General features: G+C 47.9%; 1 protein-coding gene across 1 annotated transcript; it reads right to left on the bottom strand.

The window, feature by feature from the left end:
- Positions 1-235: 235 nt before the first annotated feature.
- Positions 236-7,806, bottom strand: LOC8026161 (luciferin 4-monooxygenase-like). Its single transcript, XM_040221236.1, has 6 exons — positions 7,634-7,806; positions 7,312-7,510; positions 5,586-5,858; positions 5,360-5,504; positions 406-666; positions 236-261 (listed from the first exon to the last, which is right to left on the bottom strand). The coding sequence occupies exons 1-6, from the start codon at positions 7,804-7,806 to the stop codon at positions 236-238; spliced, it is 1,077 nt and encodes a 358-aa protein (XP_040077170.1).
- Between the last annotated feature and the right edge of the window lie 7,791 nt (positions 7,807-15,597).

The following is a 15,597-nucleotide window of genomic DNA, read 5'->3' on the forward strand; positions in this document are numbered from 1 at the left end:
CAGATACCTAGACTCATGTGCTAAAAACCTACCCAGAATTGGCCTTGTATGTACATGGACAGTGCGTTGTCCTCAGAATATAACCTACAACCTAGGGTCATTCCTAATAAAATTGTTACCTAGAATTTCAAGAATTGCTTTTTAGCGTAGACTCAAAGAAAGCTGCTTAACTTGGCGGTTGAGACATCACCCTTGAAATCTAGCGAACTTCACGTTGCTGGTGCGAATCACTTTTTTACGTCAGTATTTTCCTGACGGTACCTTAAACTGTTCAGCGTTAATCAAATATTAGATGTCAAACCAGCACAATGTATATTGCCTTTGATATCGCTGTGTACAAAAAGCGATACATAAAAACTCTGACCATTATCGTTATCCGTGCTCAGAGGAAAGAAGTCCTCTTACCTGCGACAAACTGCTGCAATTCCTCGGCTGTGGTTCCTCGAGGTCCTTTGTGACATGGTTTCACGACTACGAAGGCCTTTCCCACGTCGCCATATTCCACGTGGGGCAGACTAATAACTGCTGCTTCCTCGACGCTCTCATGAGTCAACAAAACAGTTTCGACATCTGACTGGGCAACTTGCCGTCCCATACAGTGATAAAATTGCTTCATTCGCTCCACGATGTAAAAGCGCCCGGTTTCATCGTAGTATGCAATGTCTCCTGTGAATAAAATTTAAGTAATCAACCTTTACGCTGTTTATTAAGTCACACAGAGGCTTCTAGACCCATGAAATGCAGTGTTTAATGTGCGGTCGATTAAGACTTAAACCGTCGTTTCGCGAGGTGGAGAACCTTTGTTTTTATCAATTTCCCCGCTACATTGGGTCAAGCGGCGTCAATTTCCCCGAAACTTTACATGGGAAACTGAATTGGTGTATAGATCACGCGGCGTAAATTATTCCCCTATATTTAGCGAGGAAACCTATTTAATGTGTAGGTCACAAGACGTGAGGTCACGTTTTGTCGATTTCTCCGCTAAATTTAGCGCGGAAACTGAATCGGTGCATAGGTCACATGGCGTCAAGTGACATCACGTGACCTAAAGAGTACTGCAGTTTTCTCGCTAAGTGTAGCGGAATAGCTTGGCAATGATAATAAAGGAAGGGGGAAGTATAGTATCGGCGAAGAAATCGAAATATAGGGGGCGCTTTATCCAGCTGTGTTCTAAAGCACCTTGATGTTTTTCCGTTTGTCTTGCAAATAGCGTCAGATGCGCGAGTGCACGAGGTCCGTGTCTCGAGCGGCCTTTGGAAGCAATTGACGACGCAGCACTGAAATGGGTGGTCCTTAGAAGCGAATGACGGCGGTGCACCCGCTCGTGGCACGTGGCTTGCGCGTTACCACAGCAATGGTTCGCGGTACTTGTAAGCGTCAAGCTTATTGAGGGACTGTATTCTGTTTTCCAGAGCTCGGTGTTCACTCAATACGTGGTCTGTGCACCGGGTTTTCTACCTGGTGCACCTTGATCCAGCCCGGGGGGGGGGGGGGGGGGGGGGGAAGGGAAGGGAAGGGAAGGGGGAGTGGAGGGGACGTGAGTATTGCGTCAAGATTCTTATGTGGCACGTGTTCAATCGGTGCTTCACTAATAAAGGACAAGCCCCAATGGAATGCTGACGCAGCCTTCAGGCCGAACCGCACCGGGCGTAGTTCCGACGTATTTACGGGCGTTTCGTCGGGCGTAATCCCGACGTATAGGTTCGTCGAGACGAGCGCGTCCTCGACATCTCATGGTTGGCGTAAATACGCGCGTATTCGGCAATCCTAGCGAAGCGAATCTCGGCGCTTCGGTGTATTTCGGCACGGCGTATCCGGAAGCGTACGGCGCGGTGCCAGCCAATCATCTCGTGAGTTGACAGCCGGCATGTGCTCGAGGATCGGCTCGCCGAGCTTTGCGGCCGGATGGCTGGCTTGACACAGCCACCAAAACGGGCGGTCTCTTGTCGCGCAACCACGCTCAAGGTCACGTACTCAAACTCACGTACCGCCCTTGGCTGAAGTGCAAGGTCGTGCAATCAAGATCACGTAAGCGCCGGTTGCGTAACCTCCGTTCGCGTAAGCGGCGGTCGCGTAAGCTCGTACGCGACAACAGGTCACGTCAGCTTCAGCTGACGTGACCTGCTGACATCGCCCTTGAGGTCGCTCCCAAGGTCGTCCTAGATGTCGTCCTAGAGGTCGTTTTAAGGGTCGTCCTGGAGGTCATCCTAGAGGAAGTCCTTGGGGTCATCCTAGAGAGCTTTTTGTTTTTGTCCTAAAAGTCGTCCTAGATGGCGTCTTTGGGGTTGTCTGTGATGTTATCCTAGAGGTCGTCATCGACGTCGTCCTAGACGCGCTCCTTGACGTCGTCCTGGACATCGTCGTAAGCGTCGTCCTCGAGGTCATTATAGACGTCGTTCTTTAGGAAAGCATACCGAGCTCCCTGGACGTCATCTTTTGGGAAGACCTCTTGGGAGCTCGGTGTACCTTTAAGTCGTCGTCGATCTCTGCACGGCATATTACGGCAATTTCATCACCATGTCATTTCCCTTCTAATTGTTTTCACCAACGATGTTCCAGTAAAGCGCATTTTATCGCGTTTGGTCGAGTGAACGTGCGTGCAATTGTTAGAGAGTTTACATAAACAACCTACTTCCACAAACGATGGTGATTGAGTATGAAATGTGCTCTACAAGTGGTAGCTTTCCAGGCTTGACAACGCTCCATATAGGCGACTTAAGGTGGCCGACCGGTGGCCACAATCGTGCAATGGTCTCAAAGCGGGGATGAGCGATCCAGCACATCGTCATACAGATCAGTGCGCTCAACGGCTTATCGGCGAACTGTACGAAATCGCTATAACTCTTTCGAATGAGCGATGAAGGACTGAGACAGAAGAAAGAACTATCTATGTGGCGCACGATGTGAAAAAAAAATATAAAAGGGAGGGTTTTGAGCAGAAATCGTGACCGTTCTCTAGCCGGAACTTGTTGGCATTGTGGCTATTGCAAGGAACATTCTTGAGACAAACATTAGGAAATTAGGCTTTCGTGGTTGATTAACATTTAGTTATTTCTCTCCCCTTGTGAAAAGCGATAATATAGCAACTGATATACATTTTGCACCTTTTCATGAAAATCGCGAGTCGGGCCACATTCCACCAAACACAGAGGGGACGTCGACGAAAAACGCAGTGTGTGGTTTGGCTGCCTTCCCCTCTCCCCTTTTGTAAAAAAGTGCCTGCCAAATGCTGTGATTACGCCCGCTCAAAGGAGCGTAAATATGTTGAGAATGCTTACTATGTTGGTCGGCCTTTCGGCTACGCCAGCCGAGCGCTGCGTCGCTAACAAAAACTAATAATTCATATTGTCCCCGTGGGCTGAGTTCTGAACGTACCCGCTAGAAGCTCAGCGTTTGGATTTCTTCTCCACTAGGTATGGAGATAGGGTCATAAGGAATACCAGCTTACAGCCACTTGTGATAAGAGTCCTTGAGCGATTTAATAAAGGCCGATAGAATTACCATCATCGAAGAAGATACCGGAGTGGTCCCTTAATAGAAATTACTTGGAGTGGTTTATGATGCTCCATTTATTAAAAATGACATCCAGCAAAGTAAACCCAAATGTAACCAGACATTCTCTACGGTATTATGTGTAATTCAAGGGTGCTTATTAACACGATTATTGTTCTACCAGTGTGTGGAAATTGGTGATCTCTTTTCTGACGATTTGCCCCTATCGAAAATTCCATCAAGATACGTAATTTGGGACACTGACTGCCAGTCAACAGCCTTGGTAGAACGTGATGGACCATCAGACGTCATCTGATTGTCCATCAGATGACGTCTGACTGCCACTGCCAAGGGAATTTCATCAACAATAACAGCATTTATAAAAGAGTAAATATCGCCAAATGCCTCGATAAAACAAAATGTTCGAGAAAAAAAAAAGAAAAAAAAAAAAAAGCAGGACCACCGCGGATCAAACCCGCGACCACATCCGTACAAATCGGACACCTTAACCCCTATCCTATGCCACCGCTTGGAAACTCGATTTGACCATTCTTTTTACACGAGATGCTTCTGCTGCAAATGCAGTTAAGCCTTCAGCATGTTATGCAAAGCACTCGTACATCACTCGCCGTACTTCAGTTCTACTCACCTGCCATGCAGAGTACTTTCGCGTCGTAGAACGATCCTTTTGTTCGCGCGTCTCCGGCCAGTAGACCTGGTACACCTTGTCGTCTTCAACTACACCGCTAACTGAGTCCCTTACATCGTCGGAACTCACAACTGGCTGGGTCTTGTCGAGTAGAAATTCTACTAAAACATAAGACATTGTAGAGCCCGGACAGGATCGACAGGTTGGAGCAAGCGGGCAAACAAAACGAGTCGAGAGCGATCGTTCATGAAAGTTCGGAGAAGCCTCTATGGGCAAAGCGAAGTGGCGTGTTCGGCTATCGGCGGGCTTCTGATCAAGGGTGTCGGTCGGCTGCGTGTCATATCTCTAACATCAGCGGTTTTATGGGCTCACGTCCCGAAATCGTTTTCTTGTGCATAGATTATTTTTCGTATTCATAGATTTGACGAAATAGTGGTATCCGAACGAACTTTACGTCCTTTGACCGTACGTCTGTCTGCACGTCAAAGCTTTTTGACGCACAGTCAGAGACAAAGGATGTACAATCAGAATCGCCACCAGGACATCCTGATGGCATTTCGCGGCGGCCGACTGCCACCAGGAAACCATCAGAAAGCCGACAAGTGGAGTCTGATGGGAGTTTGACTGTCGGTCAGAGTAACTTGTTGGCCAATCAGGCATGCTTGACGTACAGTCAGGCACAGTCAGCGGTCCACTAGAAAATATTGACTGCCAAACAGGGTTACATTGATGGATTTTTCCTTCGGGGTGAATTCTGGGTTATTTTGCTTATGGGTTGTGAAACGTGACCGTACTTTTCTGTCTTGTTTCACATATATTTATAGGTGACGAATTCTATGGGTTCAAAATTCAGATGCGTTACTTTGAACTTCAAAATAGTTTGAACAGGAAATGAGCCTGCTACATTCTGTTTGCCGCTCCAGTAGCGAATAAATACTGAAATTTTAACTTTACTGTATAATATAAAATCGCCGCTGTTTCTTTTTGTGCGCCCCCCGAGGTCACGTGACCCCCCCCCCCCCCAGAGCTCACGTGACCCCCCCCCCCCCCCAGAGGTCACATGACCCCTCTCCCCCAACAGTACCCTTCCCTACTCCTCCTCAAGAGCTGCGCTCTAATTCGGCGTTAGAGGGAGTTGTAAACGGCTTCCACTTTTTTTTTTAAGTATTAGGCACGTATTAATAGCTTCTACAAAATCTCGAGTTTTCACAACGGTACCTGATCGGAGCCAGGCATCGGAAGTAATCACTTCGACAGTCGCCTCAGGGTTGTTGTGGTAGGCTCTCATATTGGTGGGTGACTTGGCCCAGAGTTCTCCGTGCTCGTTAGGTCCAAGTACTTTTCCAGTGTCAAGTTCAACGATCTAGATTTTTTTTTGAGCAATGGTGAGATGTACGTTTAAAGTATCGTGTTTAGTAATAATTGATCCGTGAAATTCACCTACCTTCATTTGCACGTTTGGAGCCGGGAACCCGATTGTTTTGTGCTCTGTTGTGTCGCGCGGCAGCCAGGAGATCACGTTCGAGTGTTCTGTCGTCCCGTACATGCTCCTGAAGCTTTTTAGGGAGAATGCAGATGAGATAGTTTCTGCGGCCTTTTCTGTTACGCGACTGGCGACGACGAGAACGTTCTTCACGCTAGGAAGCCGAATCCCACTTTGGATCATCTTTCTGGCCAGCTTATATATTACCGTGGTGCCAGCGAAGAGCGTCGTGATCTGAAGACGACAACAGGAGTTAGAGTAATCGAAATGTCGAATTCTAGTAAAAAAAGAAAGTAGGTCAGTTATTTCCTCCACAAAATGGCACTAGTTTCAGTGGTGTATAAATAGGGTTGCTTGTTTTAGGTTATGCCGATAAAACCCGTAAAATACCCCCTGAGCCGGTATTATCAAAATTGGCTAAAGCCGAAACATTCGAATTAGAGCTGTGTTAGTAGGAAAAACTGAAGCTCCACGTGAGTAGCTTTGTTTAGCTACAGCTTTGGATGGTGCAAGCGCATAACTCCCGTAAGATTTACAAGGACAGCATCATGACATTCAACACTCGTCGGCACGTTGTCCCTACGCATTGCCTACTCCTGTCTTTCAAATTGTTTAACACTTCGCAGACAATATTATTTTTCGCACTATATTGTAGTGTAATTATGGGCATGTTTAGACAGCGGAAGCTGGTCAGCTCCAATTGGCGTCTGTTGTTTCCGCCGTATATAATAAATTTTGCCTGCGCAGGATCGCTGCTGGCCTGAGGTGTTCAAAGAGCATCACGCAGTAGTGATACACAACCGCGCGCCAGTATAATGCTCATCCAGATCGAAATGCCCTGGTGGGGATTGAACTTAGGACCCTCTGGGTTCTGCAGCGCGAGCTTTCGCCCTATGTTCTCCATGCTGCGGTGCGTTCACCCACTCGCGGTAATCTGGTTGGTCCGAGTCACTTTAGAGCAGCCAGAACGTTGTTTATGAGCTGGCTACAAAAATGACTTTCGGAGCGCAAGCATGCTTACTTTTCATTCATTCCACCACGAATACTCCGTTAAGATTCATGTGTCGGCCTGTCGTATTTTTTTTTTTTTTTGCCGTTCATGTGGAATTACTTTTTATCATCGATTGCACAGTCGCCAGTTTGATGACATTCACAAAGCTTAATTATTTAATAATTTTTTTTTAAATACCGGTACGAACATCATCGTGCTCTGGAGTAATGTGCTGTCGGCTGCGCTGCGGTGAAGCCAGGCATGTAGGATCATTTGAGGCTAATTTTGCTGCAATTATGGCTCGAGTTATTTGCAGTTCTGTCAAATGTAGCAGGATGTGGCAGGCTAAGCACCTTGGCACAGTCTGGAGCAAATGGTGCAGCAGTCAGATTATTGGACACGCCACCCATCCCCCGTGGTGTAGAGAGCAAGTTACTATTGTACACCTGGGCGAAGAGCGACAAGGCTGTCACGACCTCCGCCACTTATTCCCCCCCTCCCACTTTGGCTTTACTCGGGTCTCGTACAGCAGCATCCGCTCGTAGCGTTCCTTGAGCTGACACGCGCTTTTCTTTCATAAGGTGCCTATGTGTCTGAGGCAGGCGTGTAAAGGCCTTACTTTTTCAGGCAACGCGCATCAGTGCCGGCCAAAAATCAACTTTATGGTGGCTTTACAGGCTTTCTAACGGGACCAACCGAGGTTACTCCGCACACAGTCACTTGCGGCGTCTCGGTGTGCCCTAAGCCTTGGGTGACACACACCTCGCTGCTTCCCATCAAAGTGATTCCGTGTGCACGCCAAAGCCACTGCACGACGTTGTGACTGTAAGTACTGGTATCACTACCATCCTCCACGACGCCCGCGCAGTCTCGTTTCGACTGAATATCCTCAGTCCTGGGGCATTCCAGATAACCATCAGGTGCATTCGCTCTGGTCCGTCGCTTGGTCTCGTGGCGCTCAAAACATCGTCGTGCATGTCGTTGCGTCGCCTTTGGGCATTTCTATTTGCCCTTCTACTGGATTTTCTGGCCCTGGAGCGTCACTCGGGTTGAGGAAACCTTTGGCGTTTGGGGATCCAGTGGCTTCCTCTCTGCTCTGAGGACCCCACACTTGTTGCGCTTGAACGTTAGCCCCGACGTTGTTCCACCTTGTCCGCACATTTCGAGCAGCTCCTCAAGTGACACTGCCATCAGCCCTATTTTGTCTCCTTCACTTTAAGCAGAGATTCTCAGCACCACTTCCCTTCCTTTGTTTCCTTACTTACGCAGAAACCTGACCCACACGTCTTCTCACACTTCCTAGGCCTGGCACTTTGCATTATTTCAAGCAGCGTGGAAAGCGGATACTCCTTCAGCCTACCTAAGTTCGAACCTCTGACATCTGCCCGATTATCGTATATCTCGGGCCAGTGTGCCACAATGTCCCTCCACTCCTCTGGCCTCCTACTTGCGCTCAAGCCCCATTTAATCTAATCTGCTATGAAATGAGTGAATATGCATCGTAAAGATACCAGATGCTGCAGGTAAAGTGATCTCCGCTCTTGGCTGGCAACATCCATGGCCCGCCGGATGACAAAAGGTTATCGTCCAGTCTTCTTCTCTTCAGGAAGCCAGTTTGAAGCTTCCCTACTATACCCATGTGTTTTGCTCATTTTTGTGTAGGCTTCCTAACATACGTAAGAGTTTGACAGAGTACCAAAATCACTGCTGTTAATCGAGTTTTTTTTTTTTTTTTTTGTGGATAAGCTTGTTTTATTTCCCCTTGGACAACACCCTGATTCACAATTTCCAGTCCTTCGGTATCCCTTGTAGCGTGCCTTTAAATAGCTCTTAAAGCGAGGAAAAAAAGTGGACGTATTAGCATAAGATATGAAACCCGTGCTGACGCTTACGCGTCTTCTGTCCTGCTCTAGGATGTTCGACCTCCAGCACGAGCTTGTTGCCTTCCGACACGTTTAGGCTGCGCGCGCACGCTCGAGGTGCCCGAGACACCGAAGTATGGTTGAAGGTTGAAAGCTCGCACTGGAGGTGGGGCAACTTAAGGTCTCTTCATGTGTTTGGGTTTGTCTTGCAAGTAGCGTCAAATGCGCCTGGGCACAAAATGCGTGCCTCGAGCGGCCCTTGGAACCAGATCGCGGCGCAGCACTGAAAGGAGCTGCCCTTGGAAGCTAATAGCGGAGGAGCATCCGCTCCTGGCGCGTGTCTTGTGCGTTTTCACAACCGTGGTTGGCGGTACTTGAAAGCGTGAATTTTATAGACTGACTTTAGGGTAACTGAAGCGCCCTCCTGTCGTTCTCACCATGCCAGTATCACATCTGAGAGCCCTTCCCGGAGCCGTTTCCTAGACCTCTTTGACACCGTGTCCAAGTGGCTAATTAGGGTGTCATCTAGACCCGTTGCAGTTTTGCCCCTATACACGGCATGACCCCGTTCACCTTGCCCTGGGATGTTATAAGGCGTCGCTGATTGATATTTCGTGTCCCGTCTTTCTGAGAGCCATCTGGATCATGACATTTAGACCTTCAAAGATTTTTGTTACCTCTAGAGTAACTGCTCGATAGAGTTTTTTCCAGTCAAGGTTATTTCATTTGTGGGTTCCTTTGCTGTCGTTGGGTTGTAACTTGACAGTGTTAGGAGTTGCCACATACAGCAAGTTATAGTTCTGCACCTGTGGAAACTCTCCATCGCTGGACTAATCGAAACTATTTCTTTTTTCCTCCACGACCTATTCCTTTACTCTCTTCCCCAGCCACCTGATAGATTACGGGTGGAACCAGCTGAACAAGGAAGGAGAAACAGAAAAGACAACCAATCGCTGGACTGCCAACTATTTTAATAAATCGTTCTCCTCTTGTACTTATTCTTATGCGCATCAAAAATTCTTTTTCTCAAATTGTGTGTTTTTTCTTAAATCTGTTTTTACGTAGCAGGGAGGGCGCCGTTCAGAAAGGGCTTTTCTTGCGGTTGCAGGGTTATTGAGGCGGAGCTCATACAGTTTTCCTCTTCGTTGTCTATTAGCGATGTGCGCGACCAAAAGCGTCGCTGCGGTCAGCTTTCCACGATTGGCCAGACCATGGGCATATGAGCATTGTCAGATTGTCAACTTTGACGGTGTTAGTTCCGGTTGCGATGGTTCCTAGCTTCCACTGTGCTTTTTAAACACACCATCGAACTCGTCGTCGCACCTGGTGGCAAGTAGCAAGGGTAACAACTGGTGACGTCACGGTGAGGAAAATCCCAGTCGTGACGTCACGAAGGGAAACTATTAGAGGGCGTTACCAAAATATCTCGGCGCTAATAGCCAAGGCCTCCAACATCTCCCTTGGAAGCTGGTTTTAGGGGATTTCTCCTCGCGTGTCAAGGACAAAACCCCGAGCATTTCTCCCCGGCACGCGGACCCCACGCCGAAAGCGTCAGGCTTTGCGATGTGCAAAAGCCTCCCGTTTTCATCTCGTGATGCGCGCGTGCCGGGGAGAAATCCCGGGGATTTCTCCCCGGCACGCTCATCCCACGACGAAAACGTCAGGCTTTGCGATGTGCAAAAGCCTCGTGTTTTCATCTCGTGATGCGCGCGGGCCGGGGAAGAAATTCTCCCTCGTGTGAATACTCCTTTAGGGTCTAGCCATGTCCGTATGTCCGTCAGCCGTCGGGTGCACGTGCTCCTGCTCGTGAGCTCACGCGCTCACGTGCTCACGAGCTCGTGAGCACGTGCTCCCGTGCTCGTGTAGGGTAAAAAAAAACGCGTCTCCACGTGGTGAATGATGTTGATTGGGGCGAAGCTCTGGTGGTGCTTGTCTGCGTAGACGATGAGCCGCAGCATACCGAGCCTTTCGTTCGTTTTCATTCATGTCAGAAAGAAAATGTGTGGTATGTAACGTGGTTATATACGCATTTGAGCATTTGACCGCAGCGTGACATGGATGAAAACGAACGAAAGTCTCAGCATGCTGCGGCTCAGCGTCTACGCAGACAAGCGCCACCAGAGCTTCGCCCTAAACAACATTATTGACCATGTGATGATGCGGTTGTTTTTATGGTGCCCTATGATGCCATAGCTTGCTTAAGCTTTGGTTTGCACTTGTAAGTTCGACAATGCGCAGCAAGGTGTCCTGGTTCAGCGAGATTCTTAACGTTCGCCACATGTTCACATGCACGGTCGTTTATGCATCTCCCCGTGTCTCCAATATAGCATCGTCCACATGTTAACGGTATGCTGTAAGCGACTCCTTTTGGGGACGGAAGGTATTTTGTCCTGTGCCGGGTGTCGCACATATATTTATTGTTCGTTTGTGTCTGATTAATCTTGCGGCATACACTCTAAGAAAAAATGGAGGAAAAAAGTAGCAACGGCGCGTCTTCCTCCCTTCTACTGACGCGCCCCCAAGTGGACACGAGAAAAGGGGAGGAACGAAACGTTTTTCTCCTTCTCCAGGCAGACGGGAGAAAGCTTTCGCCCTCGCGACTCATCTTCTTTCGGCTTTCTTTTTCGAGCAGGTCGCGCACGTTGTTTAATAAATAGCTGTTGAGTTGATTGAGCTTCAGCGGCAGCGAAGGCCGCCTGTGATTCCGTCTTATAGTCTAAACGTGCAGAACATTTCGGTTGCATTGATGTTTTTATCACTAATTTTATCAAACGAGCAAACAAAGCCGCTGAAAACAGCCAAGTTCCGGAGCAGTGCCAGCAGCGCCACGTACACTGGGGGATGGCCGCTTGGATGGTCGGCGGGTTTTGCTGCCGGCTGCCTGGGTGCCTTCCGTCCTGAGTTCGGTTCTGTTTTCCGATGCCGAGTGCAACCGGCGTTCAACGTGGTTCTGTATTTGTGCGTGTCAGCAACATAGCTGCAACATCGTGATGGCAGTTTTGTGGGTTGTGAACAGGAGACTGGAATTATCGCCGATGTGACCGTGTGTTCGCGTATCAGTGGTGTAACAACAAGATGAGATCGTAAACTGTCGGGCATTGATGCCGTTGGTCGGGCCGTAATCGGAGGGGGCGGGGTGTCACAGGTTGACATTCCGCTTTACATTAAAAAGTGTAATCCCACTTGAGAGATTACGTGCAATCGATCAACGTGAGGATAGCCATGTTGGAACGCTGGTCTGAACAGTAGAAGCTCCTATCGCTGTGACTGTCGGAATTGTCTCGTCCCCGAGAGCGATTGCGCTCTGGGGCAAGGACTGAACCGTACGAAATCGTGACGGAAAGTACGTATATTTACAGTATGGAATTTCGGCATTAAAAAACAATCGTAGGTAAAAGCGAAAAAATAAAAAAGGTACCCTCTATTTTGCTGTTTAAATATACTACGGTTCCTGGAGAAACTGCCCTCCAAGTGGTGCGCTGGAATGAGCGCTAGAAGTTTTCGGGCTCGCCACGGCGTAGCTCCGTACACTTAACACCTGCCGCAAGTCGCGGCTTTGACTGCATTCAAGTTGATCGAAAAGCGATTTCTCAGCCCATGAACCATCACTTCCAGCTGAGTGAATATCCGCTCTACAGAGATTAATTCAACACGGCAATTGCAGCTTTGCGCGAACAGCACAAATAGAAAAACCAATAGAAATACAGTCTATGACGTGGCGTGTGGGGAAACAAACTCATGGCTTCGAACCGCATTGGAGCGGCTTGATTTATTGGCTTTAAAATGATTACGGCATGATCGAGCGTTTACTTTTTAATAAGAGATTAATCCCCTGAGCCATTCAAAATACTCTCAGAGGTATAACATTGCTGGAAAAATATCAACATGCTGGGAATATTTTTTATTGCTTAGGGAGTCACCGAAAAGTTCCGTACGTTCAAAACGACCAGTATAAAAAAGGAAACGCAGAGTACGGGTTACTGTTCGGGTCAGTGTGGTGTTGCGTTGTATTGTTATTTGTGTGTGCCGTGTCTGTGCTCAATATATGTTCACCTGATGCTTGTAATAAGCGTAATGTGTGTATAGTAGAGGATCCCAAGCTCAGTAGCAGAGCCGTGTATGTAGAGAGTTTGGTCAATGGGAGGTGCGGGCAGAGCCAGGGCAGCCAGGGCGTGCGGCAAACTCGAGAAGAGGGCTTGGCATGCTCTCTTGACTAACCAAAAGCCGAAAAGAATCCCCTAGCGGTGGTAGCGAGAAACAGTTCTGATCAAAGGTCTATGTTCGTATATGGTTTTAATTAGCGCGTAAGAGTGAAGTGTAGTAACTCTTCGTGGTTGAAAATAGGGTGCACGTGTTGTTTTCATCATGATCATGCAGAAAGATGTAAGAAACGAATGCGCCGCTCAGCTCTGTTTCGCGCGGACAGAGTGTGACCACTCGGACGGCAGATTCCCTTTCCTCGGCGCTTGGCGTACGGATTATGTCGATCATTCCGCTAGTCGCACTCTTCCACCATCATTTTGGATGAGCGGGATGAGCGTGATTGAAACATCACGTGTACCATATTTTCAGCCATCGAGAGTTACTCCAATACAGTTAACAGGTTTGTTTCTCGCGACCACCGCCAGGGTATTATTTCCGGCTTCTGGTTGGTCACATTCGAATTTCTGAAGACGCTCTGGAACACGCCCAGCCCGCTTTCGGTCAATGGCGCCTCCTCATTTGTCTCCTATACTTCCCAACGAATGGCCAAACTCTCTACATATACGGCTCTGCTCAGTAGTGGCCTGAGAAGAGCAAATTATTTTTTTGTAGAACATGAATTGGGCGGTACCTAGCGCCACCTAGCCTAGCTACTTGCAATTACTCTGCCAGACCCCGCCATCTGGTGGCTAGCGACTTAACCTTTCACGCTACGCGATAAACAGCGGCTTCGAGTTTGTTCTTTCGAGAGCGGCTTTTGGTTTCGCGGATTGAGTTTGTTCCTTCTCCGTGATGTGCGGTTAACGAAGGAATTGTGACTCGAGGAACACCAAAGGTAAGACGCAAAGTGCGCAAAGTAACTGGGTATCGGTTGTCTCCGTTTAACATCGCAGTGCTGTCGACGAGAAGACTGGGTAACTGCTTTCGAAACGCAAGTTTCTGTACCTGTGGGGAGAATCTGGCTTCGGAAATAAACACAGTTTGCGGAAAGCTCGTGTTACGCTTTTATTTGCTGCTGCTCTCGTCCCGTACAAGAGACGTAGCGTCCTCGTCAAGCCTTATTGGGCCCGATTTGCTCGATTCGGGGCCGCCATATGGAGATGCAAGCGACGGAGGAACTTTGCTCCCCTGCTTCAGGGACGAAAGTTTCTCCCTTTCTAAAGGAACATAGGTTACAAGACCGTTCCTCCCCTAAGGGAGGACTATCCATACCCTTTTTTCTAAGAGTGTAGGGAATAAGCCTTATTGGGAGCCGAGCACAGAACTTGAACGTTTTGCCGGTTTGCTATTTTTTCAATTTGTGGGTGACCCCATGAATATACGGGACTACTACAAAGGGCTTCTTGGTTTTCCTTGCTTGTTCTTCACTTTGGACATTGTTCCTCTGGCCACTGTGGCATATTTTTTCACATATGGAGGCCAATAAGGTTTTTGGATATCCGGCATTGCGAAGTCGTGAAATTTGGGTATCAAAGCTTTGTTGGACTTGATGTGGGCAGGTCTTCTTTAGGCTTGCGGAGAGGGCTGCGATGGCCACTCATTGCTTAACATTTTTTGAGTGTTCGGTTTTTTGATTTGCCGTTGAAATTTCAAGCAGGGCATGTCTGTTGGCAATACCATGCACGATCAGGAAAAGGGTTTCTTCCTTTTGCTGAACTTTTTTGCAGTTTAGGAATCCCCCTAACTGATCTCTCGTGGGGTGGATCTATGAGCCTCTCGACATCCTTTCGTTTTGATACGAGGCGATTGAAACAATCAAATTGAGTGCAGACATTCCCAAAGGCTTGACACCGCCCCAAGAGCACGCACACATCCCGGTCACTGCTGTCAAGTGCACACAAAATGGGCCGTGTGGCTGTGTATATTTAGAGTCATTAAGTATGTTAGAGCACCGTAGCTCGGAGCGCGGAAACGAAAGCTCGCGCTGCAGAATCCATGGATCTTTGGTTTAATCCCCTCCCCTGCCCGTTTTGATTCGGATGAGCATCGTACCAGCTTGCAGTTGGGTATCACTACTCTATGACGCACGTTGAAGACCCCAGGCTATCAGTAGTAATGTACTGGCTAATTGTACAATCTACAACGGAAACACCACACGGCCACTGGGGCTAACTAAGTTCTCACTGTCTAAACAAACACGCGACACGATTACTTTACACTGAAATCTTTGTCTCTTTCTTTATTTCAATTTCTTGTAGGCCTTGGACATTTTTTCAATCACATTACGACAAAGGGGTGCCATAAACTAAAGGACCCAGTCACGATAAAAAATAAGAAATTCTACGCTATATTCTCTGCCACAGTACACTATAATTACTTACATAAACTTTGCCTTACCTGATGTCTGCGAGTAGTGTTCACCATATTTTCAAAAGGTGTTCCTTTGGAGATAATGACGCAAGTGGCCCCGGAGCAGACAACTCTCATAAGCATTCGGAATCCCACCGGCAGCCCACATGAAAACACAGCGCCGACAGTCTCCGTCTTCTCAAACATCATGTTGAGCCTATATTAAATGCAAACAGTTCAGTACTTCTATTATGGTTTATGCTACAAAATCGGCCACAATCTCGACTTCGCTACTCGAGCAAATTAGATGATGGTAATCACAAGCAGAGCGAAATGCGAGAAGTAACGAAAGAGAAAAATCAAATCAAACTTGCTCGTTTTACGTGCCACACTACCGAAAGGCATTAGGCAAGCCCTAGCGGAGGACGGAAGAATAGGTTTAACCACTTGGGGACCTGTTTGACGTGGAATGGAAAGTGTGGTTCCGCGCGCATCCGCCTTAAACGTCATATACCCATTTGTTTGAAAGTTCAGAGCTGCTAATGCAACATCTCAGGATGCACTCCATTGATTGTTTTTATTTTTCAGGATCATACAATATTTTTTTTGTTCTATTATTTTGTTTTGC

Source organism: Ixodes scapularis, unplaced genomic scaffold, assembly GCF_016920785.2.
Source record: "Ixodes scapularis isolate PalLabHiFi unplaced genomic scaffold, ASM1692078v2 PGA_scaffold2__306_contigs__length_199485367, whole genome shotgun sequence".
Lineage (NCBI taxonomy): Eukaryota > Metazoa > Arthropoda > Arachnida > Ixodida > Ixodidae > Ixodes > Ixodes scapularis.

Bases quoted from the DNA above. Each gene is read 5' to 3' on its own strand.
- LOC8026161 (XM_040221236.1), bottom strand. From the start codon at position 7,806: ATGGCAGTGTCACTTGAGGAGCTGCTCGAAATGTGCGGACAAGGTGGA. The intron at 5,505-5,585 runs GTAGGTGAATTT...AAAAAAATCTAG, and splicing joins CTCCAAACGTGCAAATGAAG to ATCGTTGAACTTGACACTGG. The intron at 667-5,359 runs GTACCGTTGTGA...TTTTATTCACAG, and splicing joins CGATGCCTGGCTCCGATCAG to GAGACATTGCATACTACGAT.